This window comes from Giraffa tippelskirchi, chromosome 11 (assembly GCF_054371585.1).
Source record: "Giraffa tippelskirchi isolate mGirTip1 chromosome 11, T2T-mGirTip1v1.2.pri, whole genome shotgun sequence".
Lineage (NCBI taxonomy): Eukaryota > Metazoa > Chordata > Mammalia > Artiodactyla > Giraffidae > Giraffa > Giraffa tippelskirchi.
The window spans coordinates 80,898,442-80,916,857 of NC_137285.1; the positions used below are offsets into that span (position 1 = coordinate 80,898,442).

The 18,416-nt window shown below is 37.1% G+C and overlaps 1 protein-coding gene across 4 annotated transcripts; it reads left to right on the top strand.

The window, feature by feature from the left end:
- The first annotated feature begins 4,918 nt into the window (after window positions 1-4,918).
- CASP1 (caspase 1) lies at window positions 4,919-17,486 on the top strand. 4 transcript variants are annotated; one of them, XM_081538017.1, is made up of 10 exons: window positions 4,919-4,957; window positions 5,562-5,828; window positions 8,180-8,239; window positions 11,907-12,022; window positions 12,660-12,833; window positions 13,273-13,507; window positions 13,941-14,084; window positions 16,305-16,414; window positions 16,862-16,961; window positions 17,387-17,486. In XM_081538017.1, exons 1-9 carry the CDS (start codon window positions 4,951-4,953, stop codon window positions 16,958-16,960), a joined length of 1,212 nt encoding a protein of 403 aa, XP_081394143.1. In that variant the 5' UTR covers window positions 4,919-4,950; the 3' UTR covers window position 16,961; window positions 17,387-17,486. The 4 variants fall into 4 exon arrangements, with proteins under 4 accessions (XP_081394143.1, XP_081394146.1, XP_081394145.1 ...); XM_081538020.1 differs by having other exon boundaries at window positions 5,748-5,828; XM_081538019.1 differs by lacking the exon at window positions 13,941-14,084.
- The last annotated feature ends 930 nt before the right edge of the window (window positions 17,487-18,416 follow it).

Sequence of the window (18,416 nt, forward strand, 5' to 3'; positions counted from 1 at the left end):
TAATCTGCCGAATCTGCCGGCAACACTGAAGACTTGGGTTCGATCCCTGGCCTGGGAAGAATCCCTGGAGAAGGGGATGGCAGCCCACTCAAGTATTCTTGCTGGAGAACTCCAAGGACAGAAAAGCCTGGAAAGCTACAGTTCATGGAGTAGCAAAGAGTCAGACACGACTGAGCAGCTTTCACACACACATACAGACACACACAAACACACACACATACATGTAATAGCAGACTCCTAATTTATCCTTGCACCTCATATTTCCCCTTTGATAAACAAGTTTGCTTTCCAAGCCTGTTTCTGTTTTGGAAATAAGTTTATTTGTATCAGATTTAGATTCCACATATCAGTTAAGATCAGTTCAGTTGCTCAGTCATGTCTGACTCTTTGCAAGACCATAGACTGCAGCACGTCAGGCTTCCCTGTCCATCACCAACTCAAGGGGCTTACTCAAACTCATGTCCATTGAGTTGGTGATGCCATCCAACCATCTCATCCTCTGTTGTCCCCTTCTCCTCCTGCCCTCAATCTTTCCCAGCATCAGGGTCTTTTCCAAGGAGTCATTTCTATACATCTGGTGTGAAAGTATTGGAGTTTCAGCTTCAGCATCAGGCATTACTAAGTATATTCTGGACTGATTTCTTTTAGGATTGACAGATTGAATCTCCTTGCAGTCCAAGGGACTCTCAAGAGTCTTCTCCAACATCACAGTTCAAAAGCATCATTTCTTCAGCACTCAGCTTTCTTTATATTCCAACTCTCACATCCATACATGACTACTGGAAAAACCATGGCTTTGACTAGACAGCTCTGTTGGCAAAATAATGTTTCTACTTTTTAGTATGCTGTCTAGGTTGGTCATAGGTTTCCTTCCAAGGAGTAAGCGTCTTTTACTTTCATGGCTGCAGTCACCATCTTCAGCGATTTGGGAGCACCCCCCAAAAAATAGTTTCTCACTGTTTCCATTGTTTGCCATCAATTTGCCATGAAGTGATGAGACCGGATGCCATGATCTTAGTTTTGTGAATATTGAGTTTTAAGCCAGCTTTTTCACTCTCCTCTTTCACTTTCATCAGTTCAGTTCAGTTCAGTTCATTTCAGTCGCTCAGTCGTGTCCGATTCTTTGTGACCCCATGAACCGCAGCACGCCAGGCCTCCCTGTCCATCACCAACTCCCAGAGTTTACCCAAACCCATGTCCATTGAGTCGGTGATGCCATCAAACCATCTCATCCTCCAACACCACAGTTCAAAAGCATCAATTCTTCTGTGCTCAGCTTTCTTTATAGTCCAACTCTCACATCCATACGTGATCACTGGAAAAACCATATCCTTGACTAGCTGGACCTTTGTTGGCAAAGTAATGTCTCTGTTTTTTTTTTTTTTTTAATAAATTTATTTATTTTAGTTGGGGGCTAATTACTTTACAATATTGTAAAGTTTTTGCCATACATTGACATGAATCAGCCATGGGTTTACATGTGTTCCCCTTCCTGGACCCCCCACCCACCTCCCTCCCCATCCCATCCCTCTGGGTCATCCCATTGCCCCGGCCCTGAGCCCTTGTCTCATGCATCGAACATGGAATGGTGTTCTGTTTCACATATGATAATATACATGTTTCAATGCTATTCTCCCAGAACGTCCCACCCTCACCTTCTCCCTCAGAGTCCATAAGACTGTTCTATGCATCTGTGTCTCTTATTCTGTCTCGCATATAGGGTTATCGTTATCATCTTTCAAATTCCATATATATGCATTAGTATACTGTATTGGTGTTTTTCTTTCTGGCTTACTTCACTCTGTATAATGGGCTCCAGTTTCATCCATCTCAATAGAACCGTTTCAAATGTATTTTTTTTAATGGCTGAGTAATATTCCATTGTGTATATGTACCACAGCTTCCTTATCCATTCGTCTGCTGATGGACATCTATGTCTCTGCTTTTTAATATACCGTCTAGGTTGGTCATAACTTTCCTTCCAAGGAGTAAGAGTCTTTTAATTTCATGGCTGCAATAACAATCTGGACTGATTTTGGAGCCCAGAAAAATAAAGTTAGCCACTGTTTCCCTATCTATTTGCCATGAAGTGATGGGGCTGGATGCCATGATCTTAGTTTTCTGAATGTTGAGCTTGAAGTCAACTTTTTCACTCTCCTCTTTCACTTTCATCAAGAGACTCTTTAGTTCTTCTTCACTTTCTGCCATAAGGGTGGTATCATCTGCATATCTGATGTTATTGAGATTTCTCCTGGCAATCTTGATTCCAGCTCGTACTTCATCCAGCCCAGAGTTTCTCATGATGTACTCTGCATATAAGTTAAATAAACAGGATGACAATATATAGCCTTGACATACTCCTTTCTTGATTTGGAACCAGTATCCAGTTCCATATCCAGTTAACTGTTGCTTCCTGAACTACATACAGATTTCTTAGGAGGTAGGTAAAGTAGTCTGGTATTCCCAACTCTTTAAGAATTTTTCACAGTTCTTTGTGATCCATACAGTCAAAGTCATTGGTATAGTCAATAAAGCAGAAGTAGATGTTTTTTTCTGGAACTCTCTTGCTTTATTATCTATGATCCAACAAATGTTGGCAACTTGATCTCTGGTTTCTCTGCCTTTTCTAAATTCAGCTTGAACACCTGGAAGCTCATGGTTCACGAACTGTTGAAGGAGATGAGTGCAATTGTGCAGTAGTTTGAACATTCTTTTTATTGCCTTTCTCTGGGATTAGGGCATTAGCACCCTGACCTTTTCCAGTCCTGCGGCATCTGTTGAGTTTTTCAAATTTGCTGGCATATTGAGTGCAGCACTTTAAAGCATCATCTTTTAGGATGTGAAATGACTCAACTGGAATTCCATCTGCTCCACTAGCTTTGTTTGCAGTGATGCTTCCTAAGGCCCATTAAGGATTCCACATATAAGTAATATCATATGATATTTGTCTTTCTTATCTGATTTACTTTATTTATAACTTCTAGGTTCATCCACGTTGCTGCAAATGTCATTATATCATTCCTTTTATTGTTGAGTAATATTCCATCACTTCTGTAACACATCTTTACCCATTTCTTGTTTAGGTTGTTTGCATGGCTTTATATGTATCACATCTTCTTTATCCATCCTTTTTTTTTTCTGATGTTTACGTATCTTAGCTATTGTGAACAGTGCTGCAATGAACATTGGAGTACATGTAACTTTTTAAATTATGGTTTTCTCTAGATATATGCCCAGGACTATATACCAAATCATATGGTAGTTCTAGTTTAAATTTTTTAAGGAATCCCCATACTGTTCTCCATAGTGGCTGTACCAATTTACACTTCCTGAAAGTATTTTAGTAAGTAAAGTGATAAGCATGAAGGCCTAATATCTGTGCATTGTTACTAGCCCTTTTTTCCTCAAATATATGTAAAATAAATTGGCCATGTTGAGTTTATTTCTGGGATAATTATTTGTACATGTGTTTACAAAAGCAACGACTTCTTGTGCCTTTCCAAACTCCCCTGTTTTCAGTATTAATGAGTCTTCCAAAATTCATAACCTACTTCCCTAATTTGTCCTCTTTAGTACTTACATTCTGACTTCCTAGTTACACATGTTGAGTTTCATGTTTGTCTTTTCATATTCAACGTGAGGACATAGGGGCAAGGGACCATTGTCTGTTTTGTCTCAACTCTGGCAGCTAGAACAGTTCTGATATGAAGGTTATCCATATATATTTTCTAAATGAATGAATAAGTGAGATGTACAAAAGACAAAATTAAAAGAAAAACCTGCATGTAATTAAACTTGGCTATTTTTCTAGTGTGAAATACTTACATTAAAAATAATAACACCACTTATTGTCTGCTTATCATGTGTCAGGAAACGTCCTTTGAAGTTTCAACACTTTCATTCACTTAATGATCAAATCTGTGTAGGTATTCTATTTTAATTAAAGTATTTCACAAATAAAGGAAATAAAGCATGAAAAAGTTCAATACCTTGCCCAAGAAGAGAGAGTCAAAATGCTAAGTCTGAGATTCTGAGTGCAGAACGTCTACAGTGTTCCTCAAGACAGAGGCTCTTAAAAAGGAAGTGTTACATTTGATTCCGGTGAAAAATATTTCCTTCCTAAAAGCAGAACCTGTAAGAAATTCTTTCGTTGGAACTTTTAGGAAGCTTCCTTTCTAAAAGCTTACAGGGACACACAGCTCCCAGGATGCAATCCAGAGCCATGGAGTGGGGGGAATGGGCTCACAGTAGTTCAACTTCTCCAAGGACTATATAATGAATGTCTGTACAAAGTTCCCATGTTCAAAACCTAATGCCCAAGCTGATGGCATTAGGAGGTGGGATCTTTAGATGTTGAATTGATGATGAGGGCAGAACCTTCATGGCAAGACCAGTGCCCTTATATCAGAGATCAGAGAGAGATACTTTGTCCTTTCTGCCATGTGAGGACATGGTGAGAAGTTGGCAGTCTTCAACCCAAATAAGGAACTTCACCACGATCCAACCATGCTAGCACCCTGATCTGTTACTTCTAGCCTCTGGAAGTGGAAGAAATACATTTATCTTGTTTATATGATATCCAGTCTGTGACTTTTTGTTACAGCAGCCTGAATGAATGAAGATACCAAAGGATGAGATAGTTTTGCAGATTACACTTAATTATTGTGTAAGTTTAATTGTATACATATTTCTTCATTATATTCTTATTCTGTAAGCCCCATTTGCTGCCTAGCCTGACCTGATTCAAATTGTGGTGAAGGAAATTTCCCAGGAATACACTCCCTGATGTGATATAAGTTTTAGTTATCTGATAATCTCTTTAGAACAAAAATAAATGCATATATATACATGCGCCATGGGTATTTCGCAATGTGTACACACCCTGTTGAAAAGGAAGGTGGAACAAGCTTTCAGTTTCATAACACACACCAAGGCTAAGAGGAGGAAGCCATGGCTGGTGAGTTGTTTTGTTTTTTTTTTTTTTTTTTTTACTGAAAACAGTTTCTTGAAAGAATCGTTTTGGAAGGGGCTGGCTTTTACAGAAGCCATAATTAAGTTCTGTGAATGTGCAAAGAGGGAGTGTTTGTGCAAAGAGAGGGAGGGGTGGGGGCAAAGAGAAGGAGAGGGGTGCAGAACAGCAAGGGACAGAAAGGATCCAAGCCTCAACGGCTGCTGTCTGGCTGTCATGTTGCAATCTTAACTGAATTCTGACAGAGGGTACAGAATTGGTACAGAATGCGTTCCAGCAGCTCTTTTCCCCAAAGGAAATGGAAAATCACTGTTTCATTATTTTATTATGCACAGTTGAATCAACATGAAGCATGTTAACATAGGGTTTTCCGGTACGATCTTGGAGGTAGTAAATCTCAGTCTTCAGGCCACTCTGTCAGCACATGGCTAATACTGAGGGCAGAATGAGGTGTGAGTGTCCTCAGGATTACCACACTGTGTGGGAAGGCACATTTTATTGATTAAATCTGAAGCAGGCTATTCTAAGTTGCTGAGATGAAAGGAAAGTGAGGCTGTTTTTATGACTTGAGACATTCTTTTGTTTCCAACAGACAAGGTTCTGAAAGAGAAGAGGAAACTGTTTGTTCATTCAGTGAGCAAGGGTACAATAAATGGCTTGCTGGATGAGCTATTAGAAAAAAGAGTGCTGAGCCAGGAAGAGATGCAAAAAGTAAGAGATGAAAATGCTACAGCTATGGATAAAGCCCGAGTTTTGATAGACATTGTTATTTGTAAAGGACCTCGGGCCTGCCAAATCTGCATCAGCCATATTTGTGAAGAAGACTCCCACCTGGCAGGAGTACTGGGGCTCACCTCAGGTAAGGGTCCATGACTCAGACTGAAGTTCATGTAAGCCCTGTGTTGTTAGGCCTAATATCTGACTTCTTCATTGGTTATATTAGCTTGCAGACCACTTCCTTACCTCTAGTTTCAGGGCCTTATTTCTATTTCAGTAATCATACTGCATGCCCCCTGTCTCTTTTCTTCTCCATTTCTGTTTTCTAGCCTTAGTGTCTCTGTTTTGATTAAAGCTTATTTCCTATCCTGAGTATGTTGTAGCTCATTTGTTGAAATTCATGACAACAATCTTAGAAAGTTCCATACTGTATTCTCCAGTCATCCTTCCAAGATACTTGATTGATTTATCTAGTAAATTAGTTATAGTCTAAAGGTCACTAGAAACCTATTTGTAGTCATTTGACACAAAGGTTTAAAGTCTGTAATCAAATACTTTGTATAATGTCTCTTCAAAATTTTGCTCTCCAGGAGGAATAAAATATATTTCAAGGAGAATGGAACACTCAGGGAATAAATTTATTGCTTACAGAAAAAGAGATTTTAAGTGGACTCTTGCTTTTAGCTGCCCCCTTGCATTTTCTTTGGAGGAGGATTGTGCACTCCACTGTGCACCATTCTGGGGGCCCATCGCCTCTCTATTTGTCTCCTGAAGACTCAGTCCAGGCTCAGCCATCTGAGCTGCCCCTTCAATGGTTCCCTAGCTTCTCCACACAGAAAAGACTGGAGCTCTGATGGGCTTCCAGTTACTGGCTCCTTTTGTGCTTCTAAGTTTCCCTGGAGAAGGGAAAATCTACCCACCGTATAGTCCGTGGAGTCACAAAGAGTCGGACACGACTGAACGACTTTCACTTTTGTGCTTCTAAAATCATTCAAGGAAAGTAGACGTTATTTGAAAACAAGAAGTGATTTGTCTCTCAGGAACTGAGAGGAGCCTGGGTCCCTCTCAGTAACAGCAAATGTTTTCTTTGTTGAATTTTTTTGGATACATTTTTTAGATTAACTCCCACCTTCAATAATTAAAGACAATCAATAAAAATAAGGGTCTAGAATATCTATATAATAGTCAAAATTTCTTCTTCCTTATCATACTTCTTTTAACTCACAGTCCTTGAACCTTAGAAACACTTGTGTAACTCATTGTGATAACTCTAATTCCTCAAGTCAGTTTCTCTAGTTGTTGGATGATGCCTCCTCAGTCAAGGTTGTAATGGCTTTGCTTCCTCCTCATCTATTTGCCAGTTGCTTCAGGACCCAGGTGTATGATAACTGGATTTAATATTTAAATTTACTCTAAGAGGACACACCTAAAAACATTTCTTGACATATAAACTACTGCAATAACAAGACCTCATCCAGAAAATGTTCTTGAATGTATTGATGGTTAATTTAGTCCAGCAGTCTAGATGGGAAAGATGGGACAAATTGTAGCCTATGCCTTGGATTTGAAGGATTGTGGGATGTCCTAAGGCTCTCCTCCATTCACAGCAGAGACATGGCCCATATTTTGTCTATGGAAATCTTGTCTTCAATCGGTACTATGACTTGTAGTAGTATTGATTCATGCTGATTCTTAAGTTTCTAGAATATGTTTCTCAGGCGGGTGTTGCTACTTTGAGATATTTATAAAACCTTAAATAAATTTCAATTATTGTGCTTGAAATTGACAATCATAATGTCTAGCGACCTCAGAGAATATATTAGTAGATTTGATTGCAAGTGCAGATTACAGGTTGTGATCAGGGCTCCGGTCATATGCATAATTGTATAAAACCCTTTGTGGGCTAGAGAGTGGCTTAGTGATTAAGAGGCCAGTATTGATACTCAAGACATTTTTGTATTCAAATCCTGACTCTACCACCTTCTTGTTATATGACTTAGGAAATTTACTTAACACTGATTGGGTATAGGCTTTAATTTCATTCTCATTTTGTTGTGATAAATCTTAGCACGGCTAAGTGTCCAAGCATAGATGCCTCTTAGCACTAGTTTTCTCCAAAGTCCAGGTCAACTCTGAATTAGACAACATCACTTTGAATACACATTTGTTAGGCAGTACTGATAACCTCAGGAGCCACCTTAAAATATATGTGATTCTATAGCTGATGCTGTTTCAATTTTATTTTCATCATAGAAAGTAAAAATCAAAGAAATCACTTCCAGACACTTTTGTTCCACCACTACTTAAGTTAAAAAGTCCAGTCATTCATATGTAAAAGCTTTTGTTTCCCATTGATGAGTATGGCTCCAGGTGAGTCACATCTTGCACAGGATTAAAACCTGTGGAAGGTATCTTTAGTAGGGAGTGTCCAATACACCGGGGTAAGAATCTTTGGAGATTGTGACTATTTTAATGTCCTTCGTCTTTCCTCAGGTTCACAGTCCAGAAATTATCTTAGACAAGAATCCCAAGCAGCTGTCCCTCCTTTTCCAGGTAATGATATTCTCAAGGCAATAGCATTCTTTGAATGCCACCTTCCTTGACATTAACTACAGATTAATGGGATGAATTCAGGGTGCGAGGACTAGGGGTTTATTTACAGATTTATTCTATACATTTTTTCTATTCTTAACCCATTCTGCTTTAGCAGGAGCTCTTCCTACAGCTTCACTATCATGTTTATACTAACAGTTCTGAATCTGTATCTCAAATCCTGAATAACCACTTGAGTGCCACACTTCACTATTCAAGCATCTACTGAACATATGCATTCATCTCCTACAGACACTTTCAATCATGTGAACCGAGATAGCTCACCATTCCTCTGCCACCTTGGCTCCCCTCCACTTTCCTCTATCTTGTTTAATGATGCCACTATTACCCAGTTATTCAAACCAGAAACCTGAAATTATCTTAGACCATTTCTTCTCCCTCACTTCCAAAATTTAAGTGGCACCCAGATTTTATTTTCCTCTCACAAATTCAGATAGGTTTCTGCATTTCTACTTCTACTATTAGATTTCAGAACCCCTATTCCAAGAGTGTTCCATAATTCTCCAGTGATAACTTTCACTATATTTTTCTAGTAATTTAAAAAATAAATGTATTATTTTCCCTCATAGCACTTTAAGCTTTATGAGGAAATTGAACATACATGTTTGCTTATAGACCACCTCTAATAGAATTTCACCTGTAAACCTATAATATATATGCAACAAATATTTGTTAAGACTATTTCACTGAATAATTTGGGCAGAATCACTACTATTTACTATGTCATTAGAAAATATTTGCACATGCCAATTGTGCTACAGACCATGTTCTATGGACTATTTATAAAGTAATGAATAAAACCAGCAATATTTCTTTTCTTAAAATGACTTGAATATATAAATAGTGAATGAATAGGCATTTAAGAAACTCCACCATCAAAATAAAGCCAGCCCAAAGTTGGGGATGGAAATGACACTACACATATCTGTGTCAGGTGACATGATATGGAATATTGTAATAGAGACAAATATTCATAATGGCTAGATATGATAAAAAACTTTTGTTCCAATTCAAGGAATTTCTAAAATGGGCATTTTTTTTCTTCAGATTCAGCTTTCCTTCAGGTGGTAACTCAGACATCTAGGTCTCTTTCATGCTATAGTTCTGATATCTGCAGCATACAATGCCAAAATAATTGTGGTAATAACAATCAAATTAATGACATTAGAAGGAATATGTACCATCATTTGTAAGAGATTTTGTTAGGCTTGGTCTGGATGAATAACACAGTATATCAGCTTTCATCCCATTGTCTAGAACTTAGTTATATGGCCATACCTAATCACTGGACTTGTTAGCAATATAGATTAGCTGTGTGCTCAGGAAAAAGAATGAATTGTCTTGTTGAAGATTTAGCCAGTCTCACTCACAAAATTTAAACACAGAACATTTCATTCAACATAGGACTGAAGGTAGCACAAGAAATACGTAGGTCCCAGATGATAAGAAAGGGCTTGTCATCTGGGACATTCATTATATAACCAAATGCCACAAGAAAAATTAGTTCTACTATGGTCCAAATATTTATCTAATTTTTCTATTGTTCTTCAGACTCTTTTTTTAAGAAATGAAATATTTTTTCACATGATAATGATTTCTATAGTTTTTTTCCCAACTATATTCATTCTAATCATCTCTTACTTTCTCCACAGTCAACACATTTCATGCTACCTTGGTTTACCTAACTGAATATACTACAGTTTCTATAAGTTCTTCATCGAAAAGAATATAATTTTCTTGTTTGAACAGTTTAGTTTCTAAATTATCCTCCCAAGATCAATAAAACTTATTTCTATTTTGAAGCAAAGATTACATTAATTTCTTAGAAAATGTGTAACATTATTGGATGATGTTGAATTTCTGACCAAATAAACTCCCAAGTCTTTACTCGCATAAGCCACTGTGAAAATTCTTCCTCATATATTTGTGCAATCAATATTTAGTGCTATGGATTGCTCTAGGTGTACACCTTGATTTATTCAGTTCAGTCGCTCAGTCGTGTCTGACTCTTTTCAACCCCATGAACCACAGCAAGCCAGGCCCCCCTGTCCATCACTAACTCCCTAAGTCCACCCAAACCCACGTCCATCGATTCGGTGATGCCATCCAGCCATCTCATCCTCTCCCGTCCCTTTCTCCTCCTGCCCTCAATCTTTCCCAGCATCAGGGTCTTTTCAAATGAGTCAGCTCTTCGAATCAGGTGGCCAAAGTACTGGAGTTTCAGCTTCAACATCAGTCCTTCCAATGAACACCCAGAATTGATCTCCTTTAGGATAGATTGGTTGGATCTCCTTGCAGTCCAAGGGACTCTCAAGAGTTTCTCCAATACCACGGTTCAAAAGCATCAATTCTTCGGCACTCTGCTTTCTTTATAGTCCAACTCTCACATCCATACATGACCACTGGAAAAACCATAGCCTTGACTAGACAGACTTTTGTTGGCAAAGTAATGTCTCTGCTTTTTAATATGCTATCTAGGTTGGTCATAACTTTCCTTCCAAGGAGTAAACGTCTTTTAATTTCATGGCTGCAGTCACCATCTGTAGTGATTTAAGAGCCCAGAAAAATAAAGTCAGCCACTGTCTCCAGTGTTTCCCCCATCTATTTGCCATGAAGTGATGGGGCCGGATGCCATGATCTTAGTTTTCTGAATGTTGAGCTTTAAGCCAACTTTTTCACTCTCCATTTTCACTTTTGTCAAGAGGCTCTTTAGTTCTTCTTCACTTTCTGCCATAAGAGTGGTGCCATCTGCATATCTGAGGTGACTGATATTTCTCCTGGCAATCTTGATCACAGCTTGTGCTTCCTCCAGCCCAGAATTTCTCATGATGTGCTCTGCATATAAGTTAAATAAGCAGGGTGACAACATACAGCCTTGATGTACTCCTTTTCCTATTTGGAACCAGTCTGTTGGTCCATGTCCAGTTCTAACTGTTGCTTCCTGACGTGCATATGGGTTTCTCAAGAGGCAGGTCAGGTGGTCCAGTATTCCCATCTCTTTCAGAATTTTCATATTCATTTTTGCCTGTGTATTCAATATCTTCTATTTCTCCCTATACATACACACAGTAAAGAGGTCCTAAAGGATAGGACAAAGGCCTTTTCTTCCTATCTTCCTTCCTTCCTTGCAGTCTCTAATGCCTACTCTCACAACTGTTAAGCAAATAAATAGCTAAATAAATACATACATAGACATTAATTTTTAAATCATTGAAATATATTCATTAAGGCCAACTTTGATTATCTAAGATTTCAATTATTTGAAATATATTTATAGCTTAATTATTGCATCTAACATATTGTTTTCTGGGAGTTTTAACATGCATGGCCTTGAAAAACTCCCTTTTGCTTTTTAATGAAAAGCATTTATAAAATGCTAGTTCTAAGTGATGAAGCGATGTGATATCTGTATCACACCCTGGAAATCTCTGACTTGGAATATATTCCTTTAGCAGAGTTGCTTTCAATGGTGTAAGGAGTAACACAGGATCATCTTCTTAAGAATTAATGCCCTCCTTCGTGGCTTCATGCACAGGTGATTCTGGGAGGTACACCAAATGGGATATTCAGGAATGCCATTATTCATAATGTTTCTTGTCTCTTGCAGCTCCTCAGGCAATGCAGGATAACCCAGTTAAGCTTGCATCTTCAGGACGAGGAGGGAACCTCAAGCTTTGCCCCCCAGAAACAGCCCAGAGAATATGGAAAGAAAAATCAGGAGAGGTGCTATGCTTAGAACATAAGAATCTGGGTGAAAGACACGCTGAAGAGAATTCTAAACTGCAGTGGTTCTTTTCTAGAGCTAATTTCCTTGAGAGGTTCTGGAAAACCATCCTGCTTCTTCCCTTACATAAAGAATTCCTATTTCCCCAGTTTATGAAGAGATTTTCAAGTTTAGTCCAATCCCCTGAGAAAATAGTTATAATATTAAAAACAAAACAGTTGAAATAATAAAAGCAGCTACTTAATATGAGTCAGGCACTGTTCTGAGGATATTGCCTGTAATAACACCTTGAACCCTCAAAATAACCCATTTTAGAGATCAGGAAACTGAGGCAACAGTTGTGGAATAATGTGTCTTAAGCAGTAAGTCAAGGAATCAGTTTTAAAATTGAGTTATTATAGTTCTAATTCTGCTCATTTCCCTCAGTCCTACCTCTCAAAAATAATTGAAATCAAGTGCTCAGCTGCCATTTGGGCATTCACAGATTTCATTCCACTCCTATCCCCTTTTTATTTTTACCTATGGTTCAAGAGATTGGGTTTATGTAGAGAACTAAGTGGGGAGAAGCTGCCTTAAATCAAGATGAATATTTAATTAGAGAGAGCAAGACTATTTGTCAACCTGCATTTCTTACAGATTTACCCAATAATGGAAAAGTCGAACCGCACACGTCTTGCTCTCATTATCTGCAACACAGAGTTTGAAAATCTTCCCAAAAGAGATGGAGCTGATGTTGATACCAGAAATATGAAGATGCTACTAGAAGGTCTGGGATACAATGTAGATGTGAAAGAAAATCTCACTGCTTCGGTAAGTTTTGTCATAATATAGAGACAATGGTCATGACCTTTACTCCTAAAGGATGTTAGAAAGATTGGTTGTAGCACCAGAAACTTAATCTCTTGATAGTCTAATATTCAAATTTGTTCTTGTAGAGTATTTCACGCTTCTATCCTAGAATCTCTTAGCAAGAGTCTGGTGAAACCTTTACCTGGAAAATGTTCTATTAATTCAATTATATATCCATGGCCCCCAAAATGAATAAGTAACGTCCCTTACTCTGTACTAGAAATCTCTTAATTATACCCCAGAACTCTTTTTTCACATTTATATGTATTGAAAATTAAACTTTCCTTTTGTATTCCATCTATTTTCATATCATTCAAGAGTGTCTCTTTATTGGATTCCAAGCTGCCATGATAACCAATCACATAGTTCAACACCAGTGGTATTAATATGTCTCTTCCAGGAAATGACTTTAGAACTGAAGGCATTTGCTGCTCGCTCAGAGCACCAGACCTCTGATAGTACTTTTCTGGTACTCATGTCTCATGGTATTCGGGCTGGCATTTGTGGGAAGAAATACTCTGAAAAAGTCCCAGATGTATTAAAAGTTGATGACATCTTTCAAATTTTGAACACCTGGAACTGCCCAACTTTGAAGGACAAACCCAAGGTGATCATTATCCAGGCCTGCCGTGGTGGTGAGTGCTGATGTCTGTTAGAACACAGGACACTGAAGTATTGATCTCGTTATCTGTATATGTCCAGTATTTTTCCATTGCTTTGAGTCTACTCTTTAAAGTCAAAGAAAAGCTACAATCCTGTTTGGTGAAAGTAGATATTCTTTGACATTACAAACGGGATTATAGCTTCTGTGAATTATATGACTGGTTGGTAGATTTTTGTTCCTTTTTCAACTGAAATATCACTTTTAATCTTAAGACTTTGATGTTGTTAGAATTAATTTGAGGGTTAGGAGAGACAAGAGTTGTTAAGATAGTTTTTGAGATGTGTATGTATATCTGTATCTGAATTAAAGTTATTGACAAATTAGTAAATGGTTGAACAGATGTTTAGTGGAGAAAGTTTTCTTGGCTATTGGCAGTAACAAGAAACCAAATCTTGTCTTTTCAGAGAAGCAAGGGGTGGTATGGGTAAACGATTCAGTAGCAGCTTCTGGAAACTGTTTCTTAGTGGCCCCAGAAGATTTTGAGGATGATGCCATTAGGAAAGCCCACATAGAGAAGGATTTCATTGCTTTCTGCTCTTCGACACCAGGTAATGAGTATCTGTGTAAGACACCTTTATGGGCATTACCAATGCAGAAACTCACACTGACACATTAGAGTATGGATATCTGTGTTAAAATTTTCATGAGACTTTTGAAGACTAATTCAAGTCTCCCTCTCAGTTACACCTTCAATTCTCCTTATCCATGGAGACCAAATAAATATATATCTATTTTAGTAAAGTCCCATGGTGCAAAATGATTTTTGTACTGTGAGGAATAAATAGATATGTCCATATATTGACATCCTTAACATTTCAATTTGCCTAGACATGTATTTATAGAAGACTATTTATAAAAGGGGAGAGGCAGAAAAGCAAAGTATATTGAGTCCCTATTGTAAAGGTATTTCAACCAGAAGTGTGGAGTTTATGAAACAGAAAAAACCTGAATGATTCTAAATCTAGATTTTGGATTATGAGTACTGCCAATTATATTCTGACTCTGTCACTTAGTACTTTGTAAATTAGTTCCAGTTATTTAGCTTCTCTGGGCTTTCTTTGAATTCCTCACTAATATACGTGAATACAAATATCATTGTCATAAGGCTTAAAACATTTTAATAATAAATATGAAGTGTTAAGTAATCATGACATAGAGTAAAGCACACTTTAAATGATTGCCACTATTAGTGATGCTTCTATGTTGTAGCTTAATTCAAACTTCTACCTTGAGTTACTTTCCACATCCAGGTTTAAATAAAAGTCATCCACTATAGTTTGGAATTTCTTGGACATTAACATTCTCTTGATTACTCCCAGCCTTAAGGATTTGCCACTGATCAAATAGTTTAATTTACAGATTTTTTTTTACTATAATGAGGTACCATCTCTCAGGAGACAGCATGCTTTTGCATTGTGTTGACCATATCTTGATATAAGATCAATTTTTGTCAAAAATGAAAACAATGACACTAGGAAAAGCCTCCATACATTTACAATTTGAGTGTATTTAACAGACTTTAATACTAGATGTAGCTGTTAAAAAAAAGTGATTCCAGTCTTCCACAGAGATTTACCTCTAGGTATTATAACCTTTATGGGCCCCTTGGCTTCTTGATATCTATCTTGTTGATTTTTGTCTCATTTTCTTTCACTTTCCTAATGCTCCTTTCCAGATGATTTGTAGAAACTCCAGTTCAGTTGCCTTGAGTTTCTATGAATAAATCGAGCTTTATATCCTCTGGTATTAATTCCAATTATATTGTAGTAGTCTTATGAAGAAAAGTGACCGTTCTCTAACTAATTTCACAAAGAACTTGAAGAGACATTGGCCTGCAACTCTCTCCCACCTACGTCATTTAATTGAAAACATCTTCATTAAGACAGCTGTAGTTTTAGATAGGATTTTAATCTATTACTATTATGCATTTTATTACCATTTCTATTGGCTAAAATGTTTTCATACTTTTCCTATATATTCCTTTGCATAATTTAAAAATGGCTTTTTAATTTCTAAGTCCTACTATTTTTTATATCTATTCTTTTTTAATATGTCTTTTCTACGAGAGTGTTTTGTCTTATGATCTTTCCCTCTTAAATCGTTTCTAGGTATGAACTTCCTTTCTGTTGGTACCATTTTCATATTTAATTAGCAATTTCTTTATCTAAATGCTTTATGGCCAATGTTATTTGATTTTAATTAAATCACAAGGTAGATAATTTTAAAGAAATATTATTAATATGATTTCCTTGTATTAACTGGGTACTACGTTTGTATATTCTTCCAGATCCTTGTAATGCATATTACATCTAACATGCAAATGTATTTTGAGGGCATAAATTATTAACCTACCTATTACAGTCAAGGCCTGCATTTCAGAGTATATAATTAACTTAAATCAACTCTGTCAGTGGCACTCTTGGGATCCACACTCAGGTATTTCTTCCTCAAGGCCCAGTCACTCCCTCCCATTCCATCCTGCATTTCTCTCCTTCTCTACTATATTTGTGGTTTTTTGAACCTCAAAGATTATGCTGCATAACGTCTGTACCATATACAGCATTCTTCATATGGCTTTAAAAACTGTCAAGTATCAGTGAAAATATACACACTGAATTTTGAGTAGAGTCACTTAAAAATGGCATACAGTCTGTAAGAAATAGCATAAACTCAACAGTCTGCTTTAGCCGGAACAGAAATCCTAGGACTCCATTTCTGTAGCCAAGTGAGAGGCCCTGCATGAAATTTAAAATGTTTTTTCTTCATAGATAATGTTTCCTGGAGACATCCCATATTGGGCTCTCTTTTTATTATTAAACTCATCAACATTTTTCAAGAATATGCCTGGTCTTGTGACCTGGAGGAAATTTTCCGAAAGGTAGGTGCTAGATATATCTGAAATGCTACCTCCCTATCTGTTCTAACAGGCAACCTAAGGAGCAGCTCTGGACATGTTTTCTTCTAAAAATGTCCTTCTTTTCAAATGAGTTTTGAGGTTTTCTTTGGTGAGTCAGTCAACCCAGAAGCTAGTTCCAAGCTATTATGATCTAGAAAACAACCCCTAGAAAAGAATCATTTATTTTAACATCCCTCTTTCCTGAATAGACAAATGAGTGGACTCTAATTTACTTGTGTCCAAAACTGTTAGATTCAGTAGATTTTAAAAGCGTGGTCAGTCCATCCTTAGACATGCATATCGCTGATTTGTATAGAGGTAAAACCTTTTTGTTTTAATCATTTATTTTGCTACTATTTCTCCAACATAAGTGAAAATCCTTCCACTCAGGAAAAAAAAAAAAATCTATAGAACTAATTTTCCGTTTAGGTTCGATTCTCATTTGAGCTACCAGATGGTAAAGTACAGATGCCCACCGCTGAAAGAGTGACTTTGACAAGATGTTTCTACCTCTTTCCAGGATATTAAAGTAAGTAAGTTGTAAGGACAGATGTATGTGTGGTAGGGGTGGGGCAAAATTGGGGAATGAGTGTTCAACTATCCTCCTAGTAAAGATCTCAAGGTCTAGTAAATAAACAGAGGATAACAAAAGGGTAACGAAAGCCTTTCTCCTGGTTAGTACAGGACACACTGCACTTCCCTCAAGGTCCTGCAGAAGTAGATGGCCATTTCTCAAGATTAGCTGATATAGATTGAGATTTGGCCAGAAGATGATGAAAGCTCAGTTTTAGACATTCCTCCCCTTTGCCTCAGCAGGGCAATATTGAGACATAACACGGGCTCTTCATTCTTATGAGTGTGTGTAACCACTTGGTGGAGTCATTTTATAACTTGCATTTGTTTCAGCAGAATTATTTTTTAATGCTTATTTTATTTTCTCTTCCTTTTCCATAGGAAGCCAGGAGTTCTGTCATTCTATAACGGTTTTGGAATCCTGTTGGCAGAAAACAGACATTTCTTTAAACATTTCAATAAATTTGAAATAGAAATGAAAGGTCATCTGTTTCTTTTTCACCACCCTGAGAAGGTAGGGAGGTGGAATTTGGAGCAAGTAATGGATTTGACGTCTTCAGATTTCATAAGACTTGAACTTGATACTCACACCATTCTTTCTAGAAAACATTTGCTAGATTTTCTGCTTTAGGGATACAGATATAAATTACAGTAGGTACCTGACCTCAACAAATTTTGAGCTCAACAGGAGATATTCACGGAAGGTAATGTGATAAGTAACTTACCCAAAATCTCAGAGTTTATCACTGACAAAGTCATGATTACTGTTTACACCATTATAGCCCTTCCTTAAGGCATTTCAGTAACACAAAATAATTGTGTATCTAGGTACCTTGTAGCTTACAGTCTCATTAAGAAGGTAAGACAGTCAATAAACATGAAACAATCAGCATATAGTGCATGACACCCTATAAATAAATGCTAGGGTGAGATGTATGCAAAATAATTTCTCTATGAGTTTCGGGTAAGATTTTCACTTAGCAAGGTTATACCCAGAAAGGACTGGAAAAACTACTCTTTCACTTGCAAATATGAGCCTTTTCTAATCTTAATCCATTAAAAGTGAAGATGAATTTCTGACCATTTTGTTGTTTTATTTGGACTTGTCAAATACACACTTACTGGGATTTTTTTCCAATTTTTTATTAGTATATACATATATGTATATATATATATATATATATATACACACACACACATATATATATATGGAGTATAGTTGACTTACAATGTTCTGTCAGTTTCAGGTGTACAGCAAAATTAATCAATTATGCACATAATATATCTACTCATTTTAGATTATTTTCCCACATAGGTTATTACAGAATATTGAATAGAGTTCCCTGTGCTATAAGAAGATTTTTATTAATTATCTATTTTATGTATAGTTATATGTATATATTAATCTCAA

Bases quoted from the DNA above. Each gene is read 5' to 3' on its own strand.
- CASP1 (XM_081538017.1), top strand. The intron at 12,834-13,272 runs GTAAGTTTTGTC...TGTCTCTTCCAG, and splicing joins AAGAAAATCTCACTGCTTCG to GAAATGACTTTAGAACTGAA. The intron at 14,085-16,304 runs GTAATGAGTATC...TTTTCTTCATAG, and splicing joins TTTCTGCTCTTCGACACCAG to ATAATGTTTCCTGGAGACAT.